Source organism: Mirounga leonina, unplaced genomic scaffold (genome assembly GCF_011800145.1).
Source record: "Mirounga leonina isolate KUSES-001 unplaced genomic scaffold, KU_Mleo_1.0 Mir_178, whole genome shotgun sequence".
Taxonomy (NCBI): Eukaryota; Metazoa; Chordata; class Mammalia; order Carnivora; family Phocidae; genus Mirounga; species Mirounga leonina.
Genome location: NW_023270464.1, coordinates 15,873,562 through 15,901,473, shown reverse-complemented (window position 1 = coordinate 15,901,473; position 27,912 = coordinate 15,873,562). Strand labels below are relative to the sequence as shown.

At 40.2% G+C, this 27,912-nt stretch overlaps 1 protein-coding gene across 1 annotated transcript in view; it reads left to right on the top strand.

Annotated features, from left to right (window-relative positions):
- Window positions 1-27,912, top strand: part of MCTP2 (multiple C2 and transmembrane domain containing 2) — a 237,802-nt gene that overhangs the window by 70,613 nt on the left and 139,277 nt on the right. Inside the window, exons 5-8 of the mRNA XM_035024053.1 lie at window positions 18,588-18,730; window positions 19,517-19,593; window positions 20,108-20,219; window positions 24,100-24,135. Coding sequence (XP_034879944.1) covers window positions 18,588-18,730; window positions 19,517-19,593; window positions 20,108-20,219; window positions 24,100-24,135 — 368 coding nt within the window. The remainder of the gene's footprint in view (window positions 1-18,587; window positions 18,731-19,516; window positions 19,594-20,107; window positions 20,220-24,099; window positions 24,136-27,912) is intronic.

The following is a 27,912-nucleotide window of genomic DNA, read 5'->3' as shown; positions in this document are numbered from 1 at the left end:
ACTTCTACAAACCAGCTACCCTCTTTTTATCCGCCTTCTCTGGGTCTTTCTCCCAGAGTGAGTGAGCTCCACCACCCTTGACATATCATAATGATACACTTACAGCACATTCCTAATAGATGGTCAGTAAACTTAGTAGATGATGAAGATACTGCACACATCACAAAATGACCAGAAGAATGGGGCGTGTATGTTCTTGCTCCATACCTTGCCCATTTAGAGACAAAAAAGAAACTGTAGTCTGTGCTATCATCCCAGCCATTGTCATCTCTGAATAGTTTCATCAGAATTAAACATCATACGACTTTGACTTTATCTTGTGTAAACTTAATATGATCCAAATATAATACCTAGTAAGGCATCTAGATCATAAACTGTGTTGTTCCCAGCACCTGTGTCTTTTGTAACTAGTAGTGACTGTTCTTGTCTGTTTTATTTATTGGGAAAGTTAATCATTACTGAGAAAATAGTCCTCTCCCAGCCAATTCTTTTTCTGTACTTGGAGGTGCGGTGTGCCTTCCTGCACGGTGACTCTATTAATTTCTGCTTGATTTTCATAAACATTATGTTAGTGATCAGGGAAATGTTCCAGAGACCACTCAATGCAGGACAGCATTCACGTGAGCACTGTTGATTTAGGCAGGGATCGTAACTACTATCACGCATGCTCCCATTCCTGACTCCTTGCCTGGGACAGACATCCTTTATCAGTACAGTGATATTTTCTAGGTGACCCAACCCAGCATCAGAATTTTATCCAACAAGGTCCTTTGGACCAATAGTTTCTAAATTCGAGTGAACACTGGGGTAGCCTGGAGGGCTGATGAAAACCCACATTGCCCACCCCCAGAGTTTCTGATTCAGCAAGTCTGAGGGGGGCCCTGAGGATTTGCATTCCTAACGAGTTCCCAAGTGATCCTGACGCAGGTGGTCCAGAAGCACACTTGAGCACCACCGTTGTAGGCAGCCAAGGTCCACCAGTATGTTGGCACATGAGAAGAAACGTTGGCTTCTGCTGGTAGGTCGAGTTTCAATTCCCTATTAGGCACGACATCTTTTCCTGGGGCTTTACCTCGTTACGTATTTGCTCTCTAGCATTCTTCGTTTGTATTTTCTGAGCATAATTTAATTTGGTATTAGCCTAATTACTATAATTGTGTACAGAGAACTGTATGATATGCCAAAATACTAAATACAAAAAGATTTTTGAATTACCCACAAATTTACAGTATTTATTCTATGAAACCTGTCTTCAGTTCTGTGGATGTAAGCTTGATAGCCGATTGATACAATACGAAATATCCTTCAAGATTCATTCAGATGCCACTTCTTTGTCATCTTTTATGTTTATCACAGACACAAATTCTCTCTCATCTCAAGCCTATAAAAATGTTCCCTCCATGAAACATACACTTTTACCCTTAACTAGATAAATGACCAAGTCGCCCTATTAAGATATGAGTGTTATATTAACTGGGTGGCTGTTTTATTCGTCTCTGTATATCTTACTATGCCATACTGATGGTTTACACATAGAATGCTTTTCATAAATTTTACTGCTTTCTTAAGGAAATCCACCCGAAGCGCTGGACTTAAAGAAAAGGAACACTAAAGGCTGTGTAGTAAGAGAGAAAACATCTTCCCCAAAGGGAAGAGAATTCGGTCACTCACTCCTTTCCCCCTTCACTTAGCGCAGCAGTCCCTTCTGCGAGATGGGCACTGCACTGCTTCTCTCCTGGACCTGGTGGTGAAGGTCAGGGAAAAGGTTTACATGATTTTAGAAATTCAGGACCTCATACAGATCACCTGCTTCAATGGCCGATCCAACAGAAGCTTGAATTCTGGAGACTGAGGTCCAGAGACTAAACGACTTACTAAGGCCATGTAGGGAAGCAGCAGGTGAGGCAAGACTCAGAGCAGCCTGGGTGGCTCGGTGCAGCGAGGAGAGGATTGGACATTACAGCCTATTTCCCATCTTGGGACCTCCTACGGCAACTCCCTCAACCTCTCTGAAATTGAGTTTACCCATCAATAAAATGGGCATGATGTAATTTGTTTTATAACGGAGTTGTTAGAATTAACAAAAAGGAAGTAGCCTATATATAGAAAACAGTCAATAAAGGATAATGCATGTTATTATAGTTATTAATGAATAATAGTAATGAGAATAGCGTATATTCTTGACTCTTGAAGAGCTTGGTCCTCTGTTCCACATCAACATTCCCATCAGTGACTTTGGAACTTGGTCCTTAGCCTGTCTCAGTTTGTTGGCACCCCTGTGCACTCTCCTTATGCTCTGCTTACAACATCGGGGTTTGTTTATATTTTGCTTTCCTGACAGTGAATCATGTATTTAATGTTTAAGCCTAAAGTAGAATAGATCAAACTGACCAAATAGTGATTTTTCCATTATGATAGGTAGGCCTTTGGAGTATTCTTGAAATGTTTTGTGCCCTTGGCTCTCGAGAAACTGCTCTGGGATAGTTAAGTCAATTGCATAGTCTCATTTTTGAATATTTAGGGAGAAAAACCATTTCTGATGAATCATCCTCTCCAGAAAGAGTTTGGTGTTTTCTTTAGATTGTTACATAATCAGTACTGCTTATGTAACTTTCTGTCTAGGACATGGGTTGGCCACTTTTTCTGTATAGGGCCAGAAAGTAAATATTTTAGGATTTATGGGTCGTAAGGGCTCAGTGACAGCTACTTACCTCTGCCATTATCTTTAGGTCCATTTTAATGATTCATTTCCTTTTTGGTCATATAACTGCATAACTGAAGAGGAAAGAGAGAAATCATTGGAAATATGACTCTTAGGTGTCAATAATACATTGTACTAAATTGACAGAAGTTATCCAAGAGTACTGTATCACATCTTGTGTATTATTTAATGTTTTCTAAAGTGAAAAAATGTTAGTGGTTTTCCAAACAGCCAGATAGAAATAATTCTTGGTTAGGATTAGCATCTAAAGATAATATGCAAACTAATGGTCATGACTATGTTTTAATACAACTTTATTTACCTAAACAAGCAGTGGGCTGGATTTTGACCCGTGGGCCAAAGTTTGCCAACCTCTGTCTTAGAATATTATGATCTGATTTTGGAGTTTGGCTCTCAGAAACTGTTTTTTAGTGTAGCAAAGTAAAAACTTGATTTAAAATAAAAGAGGTGTAATCTAAAGTTGGGGAGTGATCAAGTTTTGAAGCTCATGCTTTCAATTGAGGTAGCTAGGAAACATTTCAGTAATATGACCTCAAATAATGGAAAAAAAAAAATCTGGAGATTTAGGTGGTAAAAGGCCATTTTTTTTTCCTATATTTTTATTGGGTAGTAAGTGGAAAGTCATGGTATCTCTCTTAGGAAAAGACATTTCTGACATCCCTGAAGAAACGGCCTTACAAGGAGCTTACAAGGTTTGTGACTGAGGATTGGAAACTTTCAGTCGCTTGACCCATCCGGAGACAAGTGGGGAGCAGCCTCTCAGACCCCAGAGCACCCCTCTCTGTTATGATGCCGTCCACCAGGCCTGGACAGTGCCCTTCCTTCGTGTAAAAAGAGTGCTGTGGACATTTTATCGAAATCTCTCATTTCTCTGGCTCAAATACACACTCGGTTGTTAAATAGACTATCAAGGTAGGATTTGAGATTTTCTGGTGTTTTTGGTGAAGTCTGTTAAACTATAAACTTGTGAATTGTTCGTTGGGCAGAATTAGCAGGGAGCTCTGGCTTCTGAACGATGGGCAGGTTTAGCAGTGGTGTCGAGAGCATGGTATTATGTAGTCACTGCCCAGGGCATCAGAGGGTCTTTCCTTGTCGACTGGTCTATCCCTTGTACAGAATACATAGGCGTGTTGTGTTTGTGTGGGTGTACATACGTGCACTGAAGAAACCCAGCAAGACTTACAGGTCATTCAAAAGGACTGAAGTCAGCGGGTGACTAGTAACTCACTGTGATTAACATGCCTCTGTGTCCATGCATCATCATGGATAGAAGAACAGCACCTGGGAGGCTGAAAGGTTTTAATTAGGTTATGCTAGAAGTGAGGCCACACTTAGAAGATTGCCCCTTACAGGTCATTTTCTAGTTCTTCAAGAATTTCCTTCGATTCCCTGGCATGTGGTGTATTAGCCTTGCCTTAACTCGGCCCAGTATTGGGGAGCTCGGTCCTTACTAAGCAGCCCCATTCTTTCTGCCAAACACATGGGGTGCTGTAATGGTCTTTCTAGGAATGAGCCTTACTTGGATGCTGTAAATGTCCAGGCATTGCCTTGAGCTCATCTTCTTGAGCAATCTGTAGGAGGAAAAGCACAGCATCCCCACCTCTCTGCTCTCTCTGTTACTGGCTGTGGCCTACGGGGTAGGTCTTTGTCGGAGCCCCACTCCTGCCTTGCATCTTCTTTTTCTTTTTTTTTTTTTTTTTTCTCTACTTCCCTTTTCCGCATCCTCACTTCTTCCTTTATACTCCCCATTTCCTTCTCATTTTTTTTTTTTCCTCTCTGGGAGGTTCTACAGGCTGTAATGTTTTTCACCAAAGAAGACACACACCCATTTTGGGTTCTTGATCTAAAACCAGTAACTCTTGGGGGTCTTATCTTTCTAGATTGGTAAAGCACAAGGAATATGATATGACCAATTTTAAGTCCTTCTACTTCATAATTAGGCTGATGCATAGAATTTAACTTGGACTCAGTTTCCCTTGGAAGGAAATGTGGTCAAGAGGATATTTTGGGGTCTTAAAGCTGGCAGCACTCATGCCAACAACCCTGCTTTCTAGGCCTGGGGTGAGCACCGCTCTGTGACACGGGAAGGCCTCTTATCCTGGGAAGAATGCTCAGCTCAGATCCCATTAAAATCTAGAGCATTAATTCCCGGAAAACAAGAGCCCTTGCAATAGTTTTTCCTTGATTTGTGAAGGCCCTCGAAGAACACTGTGTTGCTCATGCCCTCTGGTGGCCACTTTGCAGTGTTGCAAAAGGGAAAGGAAAGTCCTTGGAAGGAGTTTCATTGTAACATCATCAGGGCCCCCCCAAAATCACTTTTGCTGGAGGGTTGAGGGTTGATGGTTCTTCTTTTTGATGTGAGTTTTAGGTGATGAAAATTCAGGACCCATTCATCTAGCAAACTGCTCGCTCTCTCCTTTACCAGCACAGGTAGATGGTTGACTGTTTTCTGTGTAGTAACAACTTTATTTGCACATTGCAGGAAGAATATGTTGGATAAGTCATTTTTCTCTTTGGAAAGAATGATTTAGATAAAAGATTTAAGAGGTCCCACTAGTGTGAAAAACCTGCCATGTGATAGGTGTTTAGTATGTTACTGATCTGCTTCCAAAATGTTCAAATGTCTGGTACCTTGGATTTCAGACCTCCTTTCCTTTTGCAATAACCTTGCATTAGAGCTAGAGAGAAACCCATTGTCTTCTTTGCAACTGTAATTGGGGACACATGGGGTGTTTCTAGTTGTGTACTGAGGAGCAGTCATAGAGCTTCCTGGCAGGTATGTTCTGAGTGGACAGCTTTATTGAGCCTGGGCTGGACCCTCAGCAGTCTCTTCCATGTATCCTGCTGTGTCCAACAAAACCTTTTTTTTTTTTTGCTTTTGTGCCATAATGCAGAGTTTTGGTGAATGCGAGTCCTGGACCCTGGGTGCAGACCACCGGGGTTTGGGTGCTAACAGATGCCATCTAGTGACGGTTGTGAGGATTCACCTGGTGTGAATGCTTTCAGGGACACGGGGGATATGGGTGGGGTTGGAGGACACACAGCACACAGTAAAGAGGTATTATTATGACTGTATCTAGTTGTCTTTATTCTTGTTGGTGTTTTATTTTGCATTTTCCCTCTGGGAAGGGAAGGACTCCTGGCATTTCTGCCAGTCTTATAATGACCTTTCTTCCCAGTTTCTTTTACATATCTTTAGCTTTGTTTCTTTTTTGCAATAGATTGTTTCCTCCGCCTACCCCCCACCCCACCCCAGCTCCCCTGCCCCCAAGGGGGGGCAAAGGGTGGTGGTGGTGAAGGGTGTTTTCTGAGACCAATTCCTACTTTCTGTTTCTGCAACAGCAGAAATTAAGGAGAGGCTAGTTTTTAGTGATTGGAATGAGGACTCTATTATGAGTTGATGGTTTTTTTTTTTTTTAAAGATTTTATTTTTATTTATTAGAGAGAGAGAATGAGAGACAGAGAGCATGAGAGGGAGGAGGGTCAGAGGGAGAAGCAGACTCCCTGCCGAGCAGGGAGCCCGATGCAGGACTCGATCCTGGGACTCCAGGATCATGACCTGAGCCGAAGGCAGTCGCTTAACCAACTGAGCCACCCAGGCGCCCCGAGTTGATGGTTTTATTTTCCCCATCTTAAATTTAATTCAGAAAATGCCCCTCAAATTTCATAGTGATCAACGTGGGCAGACATGGTATTGTGGACAGCATCCTCCTTGGTCACTCAGTGGATTTTTTTTTTTTTTTTTTTTTACTGAATGTACCATACTGAACTGGTATTTAAAGAATCAATTTTACTTTGAGCCAAGTAGGATCTGGCTTTAACCTGCTTGATCACTTGCTTTTTTTTTTTTTTTTTTAAATCACACGTATTTTTTCCCATATGATAAAAATTCCATTTTGAGAAGAAATGAGAAGATGAATATAGTACATCACTCTTTGTTTAATCAATATTCCAGTTTCTTTCAACATGTTTATTATAAGTAAATAATGCAACATGCAAACATTCTTGTGCCTAAATCTTGGTGTACAACTTTCTTATTTTTTGCAAATGCGTTGTGTCCCATAATCTGAGCATTTCAAGATTCTCATTATAGAATTGCCAGCTCACTCTTGGGAAATATCTCCCTATATTGCTCATCCACCAATAACATATACATGGTAGTCTACTTTCCATTTCTCACCTACACTGTGTATAGATTATCTTTGTTAATTTGATAGAGAAAAAGTATTATATTTGTTTCAATTTTTATTTAGTAATTTTGGTCCCTCAGATGCGTTTGGTTATGAACTATCTGCGTCTCTTTTGTGCAAAGCCTGTTCCAAAGCTGCTCATTCTTGTTCCCTAGATATGTTCACATATATTTTTCTAATTTGCCATTTGCCTTCTAAGTTGTTTATAAAGTTTTGTTGCAAAAATCTTTTCAAATCTTACAGTCCTAGAGAGTTTCTTCCTTTGTCTTTATACTAAGAAGGGCCTTTCTCTCTTGAAAGGGATACACGTCAACCTATATTTATTCTCTTTGCTGTTCTGTTTGATATTTGTCCTTTATCTCTTTGATCTGTCTCAAGTTTATTTTGCTTTCTGGCTCAGAGTAGGAACTTAGATTTACTTTTTGCCAAATGGCTATTTAATTAGCAAGGGCTAAATATTCCTTTCCCTAATGATTTGATTGCCATTTTTTAATTGTGTATTAAAATGCAATACATATTGGGGTTGCTTTTTGGATTTCTCTTTGAAGCCTACGGATGAGTTTTTTTGTTTGGATGCCAGCACCACACTGGTTTCACTATATCAAAAGATCACAATCACTGCTCTTTTCTTTTGCAAAAGTTGGGGTTTGCTTCACATTGGAGTACCTTCTCTGAACACCAGATGGCGGGAGATCACTGGCGTGCTGGGTGGGAGCAACAGAAACACAGCTGGTCTGTGTATGAGGATGCCGTTCAAGAGCGAACGTGAGACTTTCAGAGATGCAGACACCCGTCCTGGATCCCAGGTAGTGGTTGGCTTTTCGCCACTTGTTGGGTGTTGATAGCTTGCCATGCTCCCTTAGCGAGTAAGTGGAGTTGATTTTTTTTTTTAAAGATTTATTTATTTATTTATTTATTTGAGAGAGAGAGAATGAGAGAGAGAGCAGGAGAGGGGGGAGGGTCAGAGGGAGAAGCAGACTCCCTGCCGAGCAGGGAGCCCGATGCGGAACTCGATCCCGGGACTCCAGGATCATGACCTGAGCCGATGGCAGACGCTTAACGACTGAGCCACCCAGGCGCCCTGGAGTTGATTTCTGAAACACGTTTCTGTTGATTCCTTTCCCACTTTGATACAGAGCGGATCCTTGGTCGGCGATGTTTGTCCGTTATAGTCTTTAATGTGTTCCCGCAATGGAGCCCTTTCCTCTGGAGATTTCTGTCGTATTTTGTTTTGGGATGCTGTGCTTCCTTACCAGCTTATTAGAAGGTCTTGCTACTTACTCTCCCATTTTATAGAGTCAGTTAAGCTATTCATTATTTCAGGGGGATCCCATCCCAATTCGTATCAAGTGCCTTGGACCGAGACCAACATGTTTCTTGTATCTGCTGCATGTGACAAATTGCCTTACACCCAACTGAAGATCCTTGACTTGAACTTAATGTAGCATGTCATCCATTTGGTTGAATGGGGCTTCTCTATAGTGAGTGGTTTTATCAGTTATTCATTTCTGTATCAGTATAACACGCGCCCTATTGCGTGCTGTGTTTTAAGTAGTTCTGTTTATTTTGTTTCATTGTGAGGTTGATCTGGTGTGTTCTGCTGCAGGGTATGTGGGTGTTCTATACAGAGAATTAAATTCGGAGGGTGTATCAGTGTATTTCTGTACGTCCTGGGATTTACTTGTGATGGAATTGTGATCTTAGTCCTGTCATGTCATCACACCAACACTCACAACACGCTGAATTTGAGGCAGAGAGCACAGCATGCCGAGGTGAAGGGTGTTACTCCAGAGCCCATCCCCGTGTCAAGGTCACCACAAACCTTAGCAACCCCAAACCACCACGCGCTAGTGCATTCTGGGGATGCGAATTTCCACAAGGCACGCTGTGGCTGGCTTCTCTCTGCCACACGCCGTCAGCCGTCTCCGCTGGGAAGACCTGAAGGTTGAGAGTGACTCGCCTGTTGGGAGTGATCATCTGAGGGCTCGAAGGCCTGTTTACACCAATGTTGGGAACCTGGGATGGCCTGCTGGAGGACAAGGTCTGTTCCACACCATGAAGCACGGTGCCTCAGAGTTATCACGCTTCTTATATGGCAGCTGAGACTCCTGGGCACGAGGCAGGAGCCCAGCCTTGGAAGGAAGACTGTGTGACTTTCTCCATGCTGCATTGGCTGGAGCCGTCACCCAGATTCGGAGGGACGGGATAGGTGATGCTTTAAAACTGCTCTAGTTATGAAGGCTTTACCCTGCCATGGATCTGTATCCGAGGCTTGGCTCTGGGAACTCAAGAACTTTCTTCATCTTCAGAACAACAATATAAATAGTGCTATCCCTTCCAGTTTTTGGAGGATTAAATGAGAGCACGCCCGCTGTTAATGTTATTACAAAGCTCCAGTCCTTTGTCTCTTCTCCATGGAGGCTGCCGTCTGTTTCATTAGATTTAAATTGATGCTCAAACAATAGCCTGGGCTGAGGACATTTTTAGGATTTGTATGAAGAGAAGGGAGAATGTTAGGGTATTAATAATTGTGTGTGCTTTGGCAGTGTGCATTTCTGAAGCACCCAGCACTGACCAACGTACAGATCTGGTAGGTTGTGTCCTTTGCAGGGACTCTGGGCAGTTACATTCATTGGTCATGTGGTTTACTCTTGTCTTCTTTTTTTCCCTGACCCACTTTATAGTCTCTTTACATGGCCGCATCCTGGTCACTGCCTCCCCTCTCCTTTTTTCTCTCTGTTTTTAGGCCTTTTTCTTTTTCTTTTCTTTTTTTTTTTTTGGAAGTGATGTCTTTTTTTTTTTTATTCTTATGTTAATCCCCATACATTACATCATTAGTTTTAGATGTAGTGTTCCATGATTCATTGTTTGTGCGTAACACCCTGTGCTCCATGCAGAACGTGCCCTCCTCAATACCCACCACCAGGCTAACCCATCCTTCCACCCCCCTCCCCTCTAGGACCCTCAGTTTGTTTTTTAGAGTCCATCGTCTCTCATGGTTCGTCTACCCCTCTGATTTCCCCCGCTTCATTCTTCCCCTCCCGCTACCTTCTTCTTCTTCTTCTTTTTTTTTTCTTAACATATATTGCATTATTTGTTTCAGAGGTACAGATCTGAGATTCAACAGTCTTGCACAATTCACAGCACTCACCATAGCATATACCCTCCCCAATGTCTATCATCCAGCCACCCCATCCCTCCCACCCCACCCCCCACTCCAGCAACCCTCAGTTTGTTTCCTGAGATTAAGAATTCCTCATATCAGTGAGGTCATATGATACATGTCTTTCTCTGTTTGACTTATTTTGCTCAGCATAATACCCTCCAGTTCCATCCACGTCGTTGTAAATGGCAAGATCTCATTCCTTTTGATGGCTGCATAATATTCCCTTGTATATATATAGTTAGGCCTTTTTCTAACTTTATCTGGGCCCTTCCTTGTTTGATGTTGCAGGGACAGTCATGCATGATGCATGAAGCAGAAGTGCACACCCCTGTGTGCTTTGGATCACCTGATCAGCAACACAGGTGCAAACATCTCTCGATGACCCTTTCACCAAAAGCCAATTTGTCCAATAATCTGTTCACCAAATGGCCCATTTACTGATTAACTGAATTCTTCAGTATATTGACAATGCTTTCCTTTAATCCGTATTTATAAACTGGTATGTATAAAGTTATCAGATGAGAACTTTTAAAAACAGCTGAAGGTCGTTGAATCATATTTGTTAATTGTTTTATGAAGACAGAATGAAAACAGAATTTTAAATATTTAATTTGTCCCAGGCCAAAAAAAAAAAAAAAATGGGAGCGACTGGACATGCCATAGTCTAGGCTGCAGAGCCCAGAAAGGGGATGACTGAGGACAGAAAAGGAGAGGATATTAGGGGAAAGACAGATTGGGGGCAGGGGAAGCCTGGGTGTGGGGTAGGTGGAGCTGAAGGAAGTTTAGGGAGGCCATGGTGCAAGGGGGGAGTCTGAAGGTCCAAGAAGGACCTTACTTCCAACAGCTCTATTATGTCCCATTATTTACTCCATATGGACTTAAAAATAGTAAAAAATAAGTAAGTTTTGGTAAAACTGGTAACTTCCGATCATTGATCCCACTGTAAGTTAGTCACTGGAAATTGTTTCAGATACTACATTTTGGTAAATTACTTTACCATTACATTGCAGGGTCCATCCGTGGGCAGGTCTTGACCAAAGTGCTATTGGGGTATTATACATGGCAGGCACCCTTAGAGGAAAGGAGTCCATCATATTCAGGAGAAAACTTCAGGAATAGTTCACCTAAGATGTGCTAAGTGGCAGAACACATAGAGCAAAACACAAAATGGTTGGGTAGGAAACTGTTTTTTTGTGACTGGTAACAAGAGAACAGCTCCAGGGAGCATGCAGCTGCCATTTGCAGAATGATGGGTGAGGGTGATTCTGGGAATAAGCATGTTCCCTTCATTTAATTGTAGTGGATACAGTGGGGTTAGGAATTCGGCTAGACTTGAACATAACTGCTATCTTAGGTAATACAAAGTTTGCTCTGCAGAGGAAAAGCTTGTTTTTTCTTTCCCAGGTGGCTGAGGAAGAATGCCCTTTGAATTCCCATAAACGCCCATTATGGTTTCTGAAGGTCAGTCCAGAATGCAGCACTTGGACAGGACTTGATGTAGAATCTCAGCTTCACGGCTAGGGGGCAGCAGCAGCTGTGCAAAAATCATCCCTAGCTGTTTTTCTGGAAATCATTCCTGGCTCTTATTTAGCCGGCCTCAAAGAAAGTCAGAACTTATGGGTCCCATATAAAAAATGGCTCAGGCGTGGTTGTTTTTCTGGCAAGGAGAAAAATTTCTAAATATGTGTAATATTGGGAAGATTCTAAGTGTATGCTTATACATAGTTTGATTAGTCACTTATTACTCTTAAGCCGGAGGATAAGAAAGACATCAAATTTATATTTTGCATGTTTCCAAATACTGTTTATACAGGATGAGTTCATCGATGTGTATCTCAGTTTCCCTAAAGACCTGGCAAATAATTATTGGCTTGGATCAACTCTTAAGATCTCCTAACAAAAGTTATCAGATGTTACAAAATGTGAACTTAATGTAAAAATATGGAGATAATTTCTTTTCATAAACAAACAACTACTCTGAGAAATGCATTTAATTAGGAAACTTTTCTAGCCTGACAACCCTTCTTTTGAAGAAACTATATGGCTGACATGTTTTTACTTGGCAAATGAGCTTTGCTGATAGCAAATAAGGAGGCTTTTGCCTACAAATATTACTTTTGCATCGATTTTTATTTTGAATTAGGAATGCTAGTTTTTAAAAACCGTATTTTATATATATGCACAGATATACACATAAATGACCTATGGGCACAAAGGGGACTGATATGTTGTTGACTGAAGAAAGTGGGTAAAAATATAATATGAACTGGTTCCTTTTTTAAGATTTTATTTATCAGAGAGAGAGTGTGTGAGCACTGCGGGGGGTGCAGAGGGAGAGAGAGAATCTCAAGCAGACTCCTTGCTGAGCGCAGAGCCCGATGCGGGGTTCTATCTTACCACCCCGAGATCACAACCTGAGCTGAAACCAAGAGTCAGAAGCTCAACTGACTGAGTCACCCAGGTGCCCTAAAGCTGGTTCCTTTTTGTGAAAAGTGTGTGAGTGTGTGTGTAAAGTCTAGGTACATATCACTGTATTACTAGATTGTAGTAATTTTCTTTCTTTTTAGTGCATCTTGAGTTTCTGCTGCTTTACCGTGGCCGTGAGTTATATTATAAAAAGCAAACAGAAGTTTATAATTAGGGCTTCATTACAGATTTATTTTATTTGCATATTAGATTGATTCTTGAGCCAATCAGTGTGATATGGTCTGTTCTACTTATCACTTCTGTTGCTTCTGACCATTTTTCCCCCATAACTCTCTCAGTGCAGTAGTAGATAAATAAAATGCTGAGAGAACAAATATGGTTCTTGATGACCCTCTCCTTATGAGAGATTTGAGTTGTCCTGTGTCCTTCTCACTGAGCTGTCTGTGATTTTCATCAGATTATATTTGCAAAGTGATCTGAAATCCTCAATAAATAACATTAGGACCGTAGGTAGAGTGGTAGCTAGTACTCATGAATACTTAGTGCTATTCAGTTTTTAGTACAATCCTTTCTTTCCAGGGAAGCTCAGATTGTTTCAGGGAAATGTTCCCAAACCACCTGGGATCTTGTAAGAAGTATGTAAGGAATTTTCTATTCAATTTCTGCAGAGAAAAGGTGATAGAAATTTCACAGCTTTAGGGATGGGAATAGAAGGAACATTACAGAGACAAATTGGTACATGTTATCTTGGATAGGTAAAATAAATGAATATTTGATTAATACTGGATATATTGTTCTGTACTCACCCCTTTTTAAATTAATTGAGTAGTAATACTAAAAATAATAGCAATTGCTGTGGGACTTTCTCAGTAAATGGCTGGAGTCTATTACTGAAGTATATTGGTTCATTCAGTTCTCGAGATAACCCTAAGAAGTTGTATTTTTTTTTAAGATTTTATTTATTTATTTGAGAGAGAGAGAGAGCATGAGCAGAGGGGAGGGGAAGAGGCAGAAGCAGACCTCCCCTCTTAGCAGGGATCCTGATGTGGGGCTTGATCCCAGGACCCTGGGATCATGACCTGAGCCAACTTAGCTGACTGAGCCACCCACGCACCTGAGGTTGGTATATTTTTTATAAACAGGTAAAGATAGTAAGGCATAAGGAAGTGGGATTTAATAAAGGGAAGTTATGAAAAGGAAACTATGGGATTTTCATCCCCATGCCATCTTTTTCAAATGTCATCCATTCATTGATCACGTATTTTTAATACCTATATCATGCACATTAGGCAAGTTTGGGGCATACATCTTACTTTCTAGAGCTTTGATTTGGTGGAATCTAATATTATGTTCATAGATGCTCCTAGTAAAATGATTTTTATGTTGAAATAATTTTCTGAAATACAGGGTCGAAAGTTTTGAGCTGTTGGTATTGTTGTTATCTGAACGTTGTTCTTAGCAGAGGTCAGTATTCTGCTCTACACCGAAATTCCAAAGAAGGAAGTAGTAAACAGCTTCTCCCAGTGGGTTTTGATGTACTAACCCTTTCAGTCCATGGAGCATCCCTCCAGGTGAGGTTCTATGGAGCATGGTTGGTGAAGCCCAGATTGTCTCCTCTTTGGTCTGGGTGCAGCTTCTTGCTTGGCCCCCAGCTCCCTAGGGTGACCTTATCTCAACCACAAGCTTTTCTTGCTTTCGGCAGTTTCTTCTGCCTCCTACATTATAAGTGAATGCCAGATTTATATTTCTAAAACTAGGCTCTGATCATTTTCACTCTCCTGTTCATACCTAAACCTGACTTTGCTTCCCTCCTCACGCTGAAACAATTCCAGATGGATGAAGGACTTACGTGTAATAAATGAAAAACTACAAGATCAGTGGAAGGAAACATAGCTGAGCCAATTTAAAATCCTATAGTAAGAAAATTTCTTCTGAGCAGAATGTCAAACTACAAAGCCATAAATAAAACTTTGGTAAATTTGACTAAATAAAAACAAAACAAAAAAAACTTATTGCAAGAAATAGCTTAAGCATAAACAAATTATGACAAGATTTATAGCCAATGGCTGATTCCATAATTAAAGACTCATTCAAATCCTGAAGCAAATAACCATGAGATCTTAGAAAAATGAGCAAATGATATGATGTGAATTTCCCTGACAAAGAAAAACAAACGTAGGTCACTAAAATACGAAAGATCCTAAGCTTTACTCAAAATGTCAAAATTAGAGGAAAATAGAGATTCCATTTTTCCACCTGCTGTTCTTTTAGAGTAAAGGCATATAACATCCAATTTTGGGGAGCATGCAAAGAAACAAGAACAAAACATATACTCTTGGTGGGAATGTAAATTTGACAAACTTTGGAAGAACAATGTGACAGTGTGTATCCAGACCAGAAAAGGTTTGGATATTCATGTGCCCAGCAGTTCTAAAGTTAAAAATTCCCTCTGAATATACTCATGCACTCCGAGAGAGTCATACAAGAAGACTTATTATAGTATTGTTTGCACTGGTAAAAAAAAAAAAAAATGGAAGTGATGTAAATACCCATTATTTGGTGGCTGGTTATATAAGTAATGATAATTTATGCAGTGGATTATAAAAAACAAACAAACAAAAAACCCTGGTGAACTGTATTGTTTTAATTGTGAAAGCATGAAGTCCAAGGCATGTAAGATGATTACATTCGAGTTAAAATCATTTCTTGTATTTTTTTTTCCTTTAATAAACCTATGAAACCAGCCCATTTGAAGAATGGGAATGAAGAAAGTCTGAGCGAGTTGAGACTGTCCTTGTCATTTCATACCTTCCCGAGACCAGTGCATATTTTATATGTGTGTTAAGAAATTTAAAAAGAAAACAGAAAACACAAAACTACCCTATATTTCTTACAGAACAAAATTAAACTCCTTATTTTGTTATTTTAAAGCACTTTGGCCTCTGACTCATACCTGCCTTTTAAGCTTTATTTCTCATTATATTTTTTCCACTTATTTTTCCAGATCGATTGAAATGCTTGCTTGGCACCACACAGATCTTGTCATTTTGGTCTCCTCCCTGCTCCCCCAGCTTCAGTGCTAGTGGCCTCTGCTAAAGAGACCTCAGTCCTTCCCCGCGTGTTCGAGTCCACCCGTATCTCAACCAGGACCTCCTCTTTCAACCTCCACGGACACCCCAGCTGGAGCTAATCTTTCCCACCTGTGAGCTAGAATCACCCCTGAGTTCAGTTCTGTTTCGACACTCACCTCTTGGGCCTTACGTTGTATTTCTGGTATGTCTGCCACCCACCAGGTGCAGGAGACTGGACTGAAGCAGGCTCTGGGACTGATTGACCTTGGTGACCACCCCCCATCGTGCCTAGCACCGGGCCGGGCTCTGAAGTCAGCCGTTAGTGTTTGTGGCATGTGAGCTGTGTCAGCAGGCCTGACAGACCACCGTGTCATTAAGCAAGAGCAGAAGTAAGGATGGCCACACATTGTGGTCACGAGTATAAATTGGTGTAGCATTTTTTGGAGGACCAGCGAACGGCTGTTAGTCTGTGTCGGCAAGCGTCGAACCCCTGTGTGTTTGGAGGGCAGCATGGAACTCAGGCCCTGGATGCTTAACACCTTGCTCTTGTGTGGGACCCCCATCGGGTCCACATGGCAGAACCGGGGGCCACGCCAGGACGCGGGCGCCCGTCTGGCCTCGTAGCTTTTTCTTCTCCTCCCAGAGTGCCACGCTCCCTCTTTCTCCCAAAGAGCCTCATTGTTTGTGAAGCTCCCAGTGAAAAAGGTGAAAGTCCACCCATTCAGGTGTCATCTCATCATTTGTATAATCGGGGAGTTGCATTCCTGAGCCGCCGACCCCTTTTCAGAACCTGCCTAGTTGAGATGTCACTTCCCTGACAGTGAGGCACTTAGGCTCCTAGAGAAAAATCACAATGCGCTCCCCCCCCCCCCTTGCTCAAATTTTCCCTAACAATTAACGCCACACTAACTTGATGCCCTCTTCCCTTGCTTGGCTTTGTAAACCCTGGTCCCCTTTTCTATTAATTCCAGACATTAATATTTTCTTTCACGCAACTGACGCCATTCACCCGTGAAACCGTTTGAACATTATGTAGCTGTCAGGATGCCTGGGGATTACCCAGGGTGCTTTGCCTGTGAGAAAGTGACACTACGGAGGCCCGGTTTTGAGATGTTTATTTTGAGAGCATGCTGACAAGCATGAAGGCCCGATCCCAGAGTGGCAATTTCATTTAATTAAAGGCCTCTTTTTATTATAGTTTACCCCCAATTTTTTTTTTTTTTAATATATATATCAGAATGACGGTTAAAGTCTGGCTTGCAAGAGGTGTTCTCCATGTACTATAAAGGGGAATGGGGGGGGGGGGCGCGGAAGATTGCTCACTCACTAGTGACTAGGCCACTGAACGGCTGTGAATGCATTCCTTTTTACTGTCCTGTTCAGAGCTGCCAGTGAAAACTGGGCGTGTGTGTGTCCCAGTCTTTAAAACAGACCGCCGGGGGCTTCCGTCCCTGGGTTGCCAAACTTAAAATGCAAGAGTCGAATACGTGTGTTTGTATGCGTGTGGTTTCATTTCTTCGTCTCAGAGTTAGAAGTCTTGCAATACCGGAAGGCTACCACCCAGATTATACCTTGGGTAATCTATGAAGGCTTCTAAACGATGTGTATTATCTTGCTTTCTAGGGAAATCTCTTTCTGTTGGAATAATTGGGGAGGTATATTGCATTTGTGTTCAGTCATTTTCAATATGGCAGCTAAATAGAAACCACCCCCCCTGCAAAAAAAGGAGCTAACGAAAATAAAAGCCTAAGGTAATGAAGGACAGGTATTAATGATTTGGTAAAAGTTTGCAACAGAGTAGCCTAATTAATTTTTGACATAATATCTTCGACTCTTTTGGCTTGACTTTAAAGCAGGAATCCATGTCCATAAATGTATGGGACCTGTGTTGGGCACCGTCCGCGGCACCTAGGATATGTATCAGGGAATATAGGTTGATCTTTGTGCACTTATTCATGATTGTCTGTTTCGTGGTCAATTATAATATCCTAACTCCTCAAATTAGGTTTTTTTTTTTCTTTTTTTGTGGCATTATCAGCTGGCCTCCAGTTCTCCCCTCACTGATGGTGCCTTCTTTCTTCACCATTCACTGGGTATTAATTCACAAGTATGTCCCAAGTATGATGGCGTACTTACAGCCATGCAACATACATGCACAACACAGAATTCACAGTTTATGTTTACAGCCTCCCCCCCACCCCACCCCAAACTGATCTGGAAGTGGGGAGGAGGGTTCGTCATCAGCCCTTCTTTCTGCTTTGGATAGCGTAGCTGGAGGGACATTATTCTTTCTTTTTGGCGTCTGTTTCAAAGCTCCCTGGGAGGAGCTGGGCGGGTCAGGGGTGTCGGCCCTGGGGCCAGCTGAGGGCCTGGCTGGTGTGGGTGGCCTGGCTGGTGTGACAATGTTCTCTGGCTTTCCTGCAGGTGCAGCAGACGGCAAAGAATGGCAACTTTGTCAGTTTAATCTGTATGCCCCCAGTTCTTGTCTTCGTCCTGTGGCCCCATCTTTTGAACCAGTGGTTTCAGAGATTTATTTATTATGATTATGTTCGAAAGTACAGAGTTCTGTTGAGTCAGCCATCTGGCCAAGTGTTTGAAAATGGTTTCTTTCCCTTTTCACGGACTTGCTGCCCTTCTTAGGAGGGGTGGGTTTCTCCCAGGACTCCTGACACCGTCGGCTGGTGCCGGTGGATTTTGTTTCTGGAATTTTTGTGGGTAGTGTAGTGATGACTTACCCAGAAGGAAACCAAACAGAAAAAGCTCAAGGAGCGCATTTGTATTCTACCACGAAAGGCAAAGAAGAATCGGTCATTTACCCCAGATTGTTTCATTTTTCTCTCCTCTCCACCTCTGGGGCCTTCAATCCCTGCACAGGGAGACCTTTGTCCTGGGTGTGCTCAGTGAAATTCTTTGAGCCAGGGCAGTGTGGAAAGAATCTTTACTTAATGGAGATCCTGGGCTTTAACGTATATTTTTAAAACCTGTCTTGCTCCCTTTTCTTTTCTTTTAAGGCACAAGCGATCCCTATGTGAAATTTAAGCTGAATGGGAAGACGCTGTACAAAAGTAAAGTCATATATAAGAACTTGAACCCAGTTTGGGATGAGATAGTTGTACTTCCAATTCAAAGCCTTGATCAAAAGCTCCATGTGAAGGTAATCACAGATGGCTTTCAGATCTGCTCTTTGGTTTAAAACGTTGATTTCTCAGCAGTCTTTGCCCCCTTAAAAAGACAATGTCCCCAAATTCTTTTATTATTGTTAAGCTCTGGGTGAAAAATATTAGTGTGGAAGGGATTATTTATACCCTTTGTTGAAACTGTATGTTTTTCTCAGATCAGTGGTATATACTCCACAGAAAATCAGAGTGAAAATAATATCTCCATTGATTGTATTTAAACTTACTGCACATGGAGGAATTATTACAGCCGGTGTAGTGGCGACAAGTAGGGAAGCCTTTCTCATTAGGAATAACTTTATACTTAATAGAGCTTTAAGCTACTGGTTGTAAGCATCAATTGCTCTAACGTCTGGGTTAAAACTGCATGAGTTGAGTGCAGGATGGGATTGCTATAGAATATTTAGCAAATTTCTATTTAATTGGCAGATCTGCTCACCGTGGAAAATACTAAATTTTAATGAGAGACCATTTAAACTACAGAGAGCGGTCCATTGTGCATTAACATTTTAGTGCATATGAGTACTGCCTTAAGAGTATTTTCTGCTGTTGTTTTGGCTGTGGTAGGCAAAATGGGCAAGTCTGAATAATCTTTGTTCTCACCATCGGCTTGGCCTAATTCCTCCTTAACTGTACTATGCAAATTATTTTTTAGACCTAGGAGACTGAATTCAAAATTCCCAGCCTATTGCATTTATTAATAGTTTGATAAATTCAGTTGGTTTACCTTATTAATGTGTTACTGGCCTCTTCCCTCTTTGTAGGTATATGATCGAGATTTAACTACATCTGATTTCATGGGTTCTGCATTTGTCATTCTCAAAGATCTTGAGCTTAACAGGTACTGTATTTTTACCTTCTAATTGTGATTTTGAAGTTCAGAGGGAACTCAAGATAACGTTAAATGACATTTGTTTAGATTAAATGACAAAAAAAAAATCTGAATAAATGAAAGCGTGCTTTAAAATGTGAATTTTTCTATGATTTTAGCTCTTCTCTCCCAAACGATTGAGTCGGATATTAAATCTTCCACAGTGTGTTCTGAAATGTGTATTGGATTTTGAACTGTTAATATTCAGGTTCATTAACCTACCTTACCTAAAAATAAAACAAGTATTTAAATTTTATTTGGGCAGTAAAAGAATCCATTAACCAACTGTTGAATTAGGCAATGCCAAACAGTTCCCCTACTCTGAAGATGGTTGGGTTATTTTTACTGAATTTGGTGCTTTTTAAAACTCGTGTCTCACTCTTATGCAGAGGTAGGAGACTTTTTCTGTAAGCTCTCGATGCATTATAAGACTATCTAGTACTGCCCATAAGTGCTAATGTTATTTGTTGTATTTTGCTTGTAGAACGACTGAACATATTTTAAAATTGGAAGACCCAAACAGTTTAGAAGAGGATATGGGGGTGATTGTATTAAATTTGAGCCTAGTAGTAAAATACGGTGATTTCAAGAGACATGTAAGTATGACCCTTTGTTCTTTTCAAAATTCTTCACTGCAATTGTCCTTTGATAACTGGGTTACCAGATGGTTGGCATTTTTTGTAATTATTTTTGGAGGGAAACAAACAATTGTATCAAGATGTAAAGTACGTATCTGTGGTTCTATGCATCCTTTCTTTTGGAACTCTGGAAAGAAAATTCTTTAAGGAATGATCTCTAATTTGGCTAGGGATGTGGATGTTGCTATTATTAAAATGCATATGCTTTTCCTAAGTGGTAAGGTTTCCATTAATTATTTTTTTAAGTACTGGATGACTTAGACATTATTCGGTTATGCAAAGCAGTTCCTGGGATTTAATTATTACATTGTAAATTATTAAGGTGATCAAATACATATTTGTAGCATTCCAGTTTGTTTTCTTTTAGCTATCACATTTTCTGTTGAGAATACTTTTGGGAAGATACAAATTTTTATATCCTCTGATCTGTTATTACATGGATGTTTCTAGTTAATGCATGGCCTATTGAAGATCTCTCTAACACCAACAAAGCATTGGATTTTATGACGATTTGACTGGGACTGTGTTCTTATGAGCAAATATGTGACTACATATCATAATCTAATTTTATATGCAGGGGTCAGACCTTATAATTCCAAGAATTAAAATAAGAACAAAAAGCATCTTTGATCATAAATTATTTGAAAGGTGTTTCAAAAGCCAACTAAAATACCGACTTGGAAAAGGACTAGAATGTGTTCAAATTTAAGCATGTTTAGACTCTGGTATGAAAATCTGAAGCCTGTTTATAAATTAGGCCTCCAGGAGTACTTCTCGAATTGAGTCAGTGGGGTCGATGAGGAGAATATTCTTCATTTTGCTATCACCTTTGCTTTTAGTTGTAATTTATTTTCATGGTGAAAATCAAGACTAATTTACTAGTAAACTCACAGAAAATAACAGAAAGGAATAGCAAAGCTGTACAGTGATTTTTCAGTTGCCAGAAAGTCAACTCAATCGTTGCTATTTTTAATTTGAATTCTTTACTTATGAGCATTTACTTGACAGTAACTGGGAAGAAACCTTCCCATTAATTTTTTTTAAAGAAATAGTCCTTTTGAAACTGGAAACCTTAATAAAGCTGATGTTGTGATGTTAAAGTATCTTAAATTGATGTTGAAAATAAACTTTTTTTTTTCTATCCAACATAGTGAAGGAAGGTTTTCTTTCACTTCTCTCAGCCTTGACAGTATTGCTGTTAGATTCAGTGTCAGTGTGTGTAGTAGGTGATTGGTTCCTTGATCTGGACGCCACGCTGAAATAACATGCAATATAAATAAGTATCATTGGCCCCATCATTGAGCAATTGCTGGCTAATATGTTCTGAAAATTTTCTTACATATTTAAGTGGGGCTTGGAAAGTTGGATAATTTCTCATGAAGATAGCTGCCTATGTATTCCTGTTGTGAATGTTTCTCTGGTATATTGGATTATGTCTAGCAGTCATAGGGCCCTTAAAATGTATTTAAACATTGCCAAAATTTGGAGTAATGCCATTTTAGTTAAAATGTATTTCAGATTGCAGAGATATTAATACTAGATGCTGCCTGAATTTGCTTTTGTAAAGAAAAACTTTTCAGAATCCTGAAAGGAGCCACACTTGTCATCTTACTGAGTTTGGCCATTTTTTCCTTTGACCCCTCCCCACCCCCACCTCTTTTCAAGAGTTTGCCAGACTGTATATCTGCCTGCTTCTGCACTTTCTCGTTTTCTTTGTTCTTTGCTTGTCTGATAGAGGTCTAGGGTACAATATATTTCTTGTACATATATTTTATGGGGCATTATAATATAGAAAACCCTGCCTGCTCTCATTTGTTTTGATCAGTAGTTTTAGTTTTCTGTTTATGTACTTGATCAAAGTATCCCCAAGCAAGGAATCATCTATCCCGGGCCGTGTGTGGTTATTCAACTTACACAGTGCATATGGGGGCCTTTGGGGATAGAGCAGGTATCAGAAAACGTTTGTTCTTTTCACTAAGTGAATATTTAAAGACATCCTTATGTGGGGTTTTTAAATGGCAATAACTAACACTCAAGACTGGAAAGATAAGAGATCATTTGATTGGGAATCACTTGTTTGTAAATTTCCATCCTGGCAGTCTTTGTCACTTGAGAACCAGACTGACAAAAATCTGAACACAAACAGAATGTCAGTGAACTCACCCTTTTGTCCAGGGATTGAAGTGTATATATAGACATGGTAGAGTCGGAAGGCAGGTGCTGGGTGGAAGGCTGACAAACCCACCATCTGTTTCTCTTTCTTGAGCTGTAGTTGGAATTGTGGGCTTGGTCATCAGACGGCCTGGATTTGAATCTCAACTCTGCTACTTTCATGCTTTGAGAAGTTAAGTGGACTTCTCAATGTGATCAGGTCACATTCACAGAGTTACTTAACCTCTCTCAACTACAATTTCCTCACGTGTGAAATGGAGATTAAAAAAGTGTTTTACAGGATTGTGAAGATGGAGATTATCAAATATAGTGTTTGGCATGGGGTAGGCTGTCAATATATGGTAGCTCTTAGTAGTGTAGTAAGCTGACAGGGATATTTATTTTCCATTAATATCCTTATCTATTTTGTTTATCTTTTATGATTGTTAAAAAAAATCAAATGAGTCATATGTCAGACAGCCCTAAATAGACAGGTGTACCTCTAAGATGGTAATTAATTTTGGTGGTTGTTTGGGTGAAAATATTTGTCAGTATGATGTTGGGAAAATAGAAAAAGAACTGATTTTAATACCCAGGTTGTAACATCTATTAACTCCTCAGCACATGCTAAATGTTGGAGCTCACAGTTTCACCAGGGGAGGAGTTTTTAATAAAGAGTATGTTCAAGTGATTTCTGTACAGTGTTTTAGGTGCTGGTCACTGGAATGTAAGTGCATTTCCCCCAAAGACTGTTTATTTTCTGGTTTCTAATTGATTGCGAAGACGTATTGGCAAAGTGGATAGGTCATTTGCCTAAAGGTATTTTTTCTTAAGCATAATAGTAAATGTGGTCTGCTCGATTAGATTCATAATTGCGCTGTAATCTCCCAAATTTATCCAAGTTTTAACATCCAGTTAGCTGGTTAACCAGCCAGAGTAGAGCTTCACAGTCCTGGACGGTGACAGGGGTAATGAGAGGATTTTGCTAGGAAAGAATTTTAATTGTAGACGAAATTCAGCAGTCTTAGCATGACAAATGAGAGATCAGAAGAGAACAGTGGTGAAGTTACTTGCTGTTCAGAAAATTTGTTCTTCCCTCCCTTGGTGCTGTATTAGCCTATTTTTCTTAATTGTGCAGGAACAGCTCAGATTTTTACCTCCTGTTATCTTAAAGATTGAGATTTGATCATTGGGCGTAAATGGAATGATTTTTTTTTTTCAGTATCTAAAAGTATGGAAGCCTAAACATGCACTAACATTGTCCATGAACTTCTTAAATATTTTTAGAATACTATCTAAATATTTCAAGTAGGAGAAATCTGCCTTTGCAATTTGCTTTTAGACATGAAATTATAGAGCTTTAAGGTAATTAAAAGCATTTTAAGGGTCGAGAGCCTTCTCATACTAAGAACTGGTACTTCTAAAGATTGAGCAGTATTCATATTTCCTGTCTTCTTTTTATTAAATACTAGGAGAAAATGATGTCACACAACCACAGAAATGTGATTTTTCTGTTTCCATTTTCTTGCTCAAATGTGTTTTCTCTGTAACCTCAGAACTTGGGTGTTAGTTGTTTGAATAGTGTGTGCACCATCTAACTAATATAATAACGGAATTATGTTATTAATGATTCTATTTCTCTCTTTCCTTTTGCCATTTTTCACCATCCAATGGACTCAATCTCCAGCGTTGGTCAAATCGGAAACGATTGAGTACCAGCAAGGTAAATATACTCGTCTTTTTCTGTACGTCATTTGGGGAAAAGTTCATCTTTGTTGCAAACACAGATGTGCACTTGATTGGTATTATCCAACCTTTATACATAGTAACAGCATTCTCTTCTTCTCACTCTTGCTGCAAATAAGAAGGAAACAACCTCCCTTTTAAATTTCATTTAATTAAGGGCATAGCCAGATGTTAGAACTTATACATGTTTTCGTGGTGACATTTTATATGTACCAGGCATGTTAGAATGTTACACTTCATTAAGCCCGGATTATTTGGAGTTTAGTGTTGTTAGAATTCGTCCTTTAGGAAGTTATATACCACTAGATGGAAACTAGCTTTGGTGTTGTAGGGGCAATGAAAAGATTAATGGAGAGGAGTATGTGGTATATTTTATAAATCTCTCTTCTATTAGTCTTATTTTACCATTTGTTACCTTTGTTGCGGAGAGTTTTCTTGAAAGATTTCTTCATGAAGTACCAGTGATTTTTTTTTTTTTTTTTACATTTCTAGTATCTTTTTAAGCAATTATAAACTGTTGTCCAATTCGTAAAAGCTCTCTGTGTACAAGGTAAGAAAGCATTGTTAATCTGTCTGGTTATTAAATTAGTACGTTGTGAGTGACGACATGTCAAAATTGGTGGGAACATGAACAAAACCAAAAAAGTATTCATACCTTAATTTCACTGCTCTGCTACTTTTTAAAGAGAAAGAACCAACATGGAGGTTACCGTGATGTGTGTGTGTGTGTGTGTGTGTATTTGGCAGATACCCCTGCAGTCCTTGTATATACATTGTATATACATTGACACACACACTTAAATGCACAAATGCGTGCCCACTCATTTCTAACCTCATGGTACTTCAGGTGTTTACTTCTCTGTAAAATAAGGCAATTGAAACAAAGGCTTTGTGAGTTTGTGAAAGTGTGTGTTTGTGTGTGTGTGTGTGTGTGTGTGAAAGAGAGAGAGAGGGGGGGGCAGAATTGTCCCCTGACTAGCACTAGTCATTTGGGAAGAAAGACAAACTTTCCAAACCTTTTTTTAAAATCCAAAGGGGGGCGCCTGGGTGGCTCAGTCGTTAAGTGTCTGCCTTCGGCTCAGGTCATGGTCCCAGGGTCCTGGGATCGAGCCCCACATCGGGCTCTCTGCTCGGCGGGAAGCCTGCTTCTCCCTCTCCCCCTCCCTCTGCTTGTGTTCCCTCTCTCGCTGTGTTTCTCTCTGTCAAATAAATAAAATCTTTAAAAAAAAAAATCCAAAGGAATCAAAGCCCACCTCTTAATAAAATGTATATCCTTTGCATTTTATACACTCTAAAAATGACAATAAGTTGTTTTATTAACCAGTTCACTTGGTTTACAAGACTCTTTTTTTGTGGGGTTTTTTTTGGTTTTGTTTTTTTTTTTAGAAATAAAATTTAGAGAACATGAATAACGTGAAGCTGTCTCAAAAATTCCTCCAACTTTTGTCTTATTCCTTTATAGTCACTAGAGGGTAGAAGAACATCATTTCTTGCCACAGAAGGGAGCCCCGCTCTTGCTCTCCCATATTAAGAGCTTCTGTAACCATCTGAAGCAGTAAAGTTTCCCGGCATGCTTTGGACAAGCCTGACAAAGCAGTATTTTCTCGTTTATTGATTCTCCTGCTGCACTAAAACACTGGTAGTATACATCAATAACCATCTTTAGTTAGGGAGCTCCGGCCTGTGGAAGAGCTCTGGCAGTTTGTGGGAGAACATAAAGGCTAGAAAGAAAAATTGTGAGCTTGGGGAATATTGGAGTCTAGGGAGGACAGGAGAGGTTATGGGAGAATGACCAAAGGAATGAGGAGGGAGAGAAGAAATGTTGACGGCCTGGATAAAGATATCACAAATACGAAAGGCGCAGAGGATCCTGGAGAGCAGTATTTATATCTGTACTGCAGACTTGTGTCTTACAACTGAGCTGCTGTGTTCTTTTTTCCTCTCTTGCGGTCGTTTCCAGAATTTTGACTTCAGTGCGCTGGGCTCAGAGACTTAATAAATGCCCAGACTTGGGGCCTGTGTTTAATAAAACCTTCAATGAGTAGAGCTCATTGAATGCCACTCATGATCTTACATGAGAGATGCAGTTTATGTGTTGGTGAAGAATTTCAGTTGTTAGGTTGACTTTTTGCTGCTTAGAGTTGGCAGTTTTTGCGGAGGAAGTGAGGGAGCTTCTAATTTGACTTATGAAAATGAGTCCCATGGAAAATCTGTAGGCGCGATGATTAACCCTCCGTAAAAGTAGTTAAAATACCCTGATCGACCTATCTTGGTATTTTTTAAACTGTAAGCTTCTTTTTTTTTTTAAGGCTTTCCATATTACATTTAAAAATGAGGCAACAGAAGTTTGACATAGAGAAGATTACTACGCTATGAGTATCTAAAATTTTACTAGTCCTAAGTAATGTATTCTCTATAAAATGTCATTGACTTTTTCACCTCAATCTTAGTCTTTTAATGGCTTAACTTTATTTGGGTAATTGCCTCTTATACCCCATAAGTTTATAATTTTGCACCATCCGAAGGGGCGCAGAATGGCAGACTCTCTTCTAAAGTGTTTTCTTACTCCATTGACCTTGACCGTAATGTAGTAAATACGTAGAGATTGCCTTTAAAAAAAGTAGGTTTTGGTTTCATCCAGAGCCTCTGTTTACCTTCTGATGAGCATTTTAACATGAGAATTGAGAATTTGATTTAACAGGGCCTGAATCAGATAAATAGCTCTTTTTAGCTATTTATTATACATAATCTTTTCTGTGAGTAGACCTGTTTCCAAATCTTACTCTTTCTAATGCATTTAACACTTAGAGAAAATTAACAGCAGTGACTTCTTTAATATCAGATAGTTTAATGGGGGAAAAAAAAACCCGACAATGATAAAAGATGGAATTGAGAAATCACTGATTGTATTTAGAAATCTGCACCCACACCCACACCCTTCCCCTGTGCTTTCTTTGGATCTTTGCTGGTCCTGTGGCTGATCACAATTCCCCTTTCCTAGAATTTCCTTTATTGTACATGCATTTGTCCTGTGATAAATAACGATTTTTTACATCGCCCCTCTTTTGACCACTGGTTTATACTGGGTATACCAGTAATCCAAAGTAAGAGACTTGACCTATACGAACTCTATGAAATTAGTTGACTAGTGGTGCCAGTCTTTGGGCTGTTCAGCTTCATATTCTTCTGTCTTTGTTCCTGTCTGTTATTACAGAGGCTGATAACCACAGGATATGTTTCCTAGGTTCCTCTGTCAGGTGGCCTCCAGCTGGTTTTATACCATGAGAGGAATTGGTAGGATACTACCGGGTAGGAGAATTTCTACGGTATATCTCCCTTTTCCCTCTGTTTCATGTGGTGTCTGGACATGGACAGTATTTTGCATTTTCCCTTAGACCTGCCATGGTTTCAGCTTCTACCAGGTGAGTCTGACCCTAGTCCAGGGCTTGCAAAACCTCACCCAAGGGCACAAATCCAGCCCTATGTCTGCGTTTGCAAGTAATGTTGCAACACAGCGGTACCCATCTGGGTAAGCATTGTCTCTACCTGGCAGCTGCAGAGTACTGTAGTTGGGGCAGAGACCTAACAGCCTGAAGCCTGAATACTTACTCTCTGGACCTTGGCAGGGAAAATTTGAATCCCGCCCTCCCCTGCCAGCTCCAGCCCCAGAGTGTTAGGGAGGGCTTCATTCTGTTGCCTACCTTAGGTTTTCTTTCTTTCTTTTTTTTTCTTTTTAAAGATTTTATTTATTTTT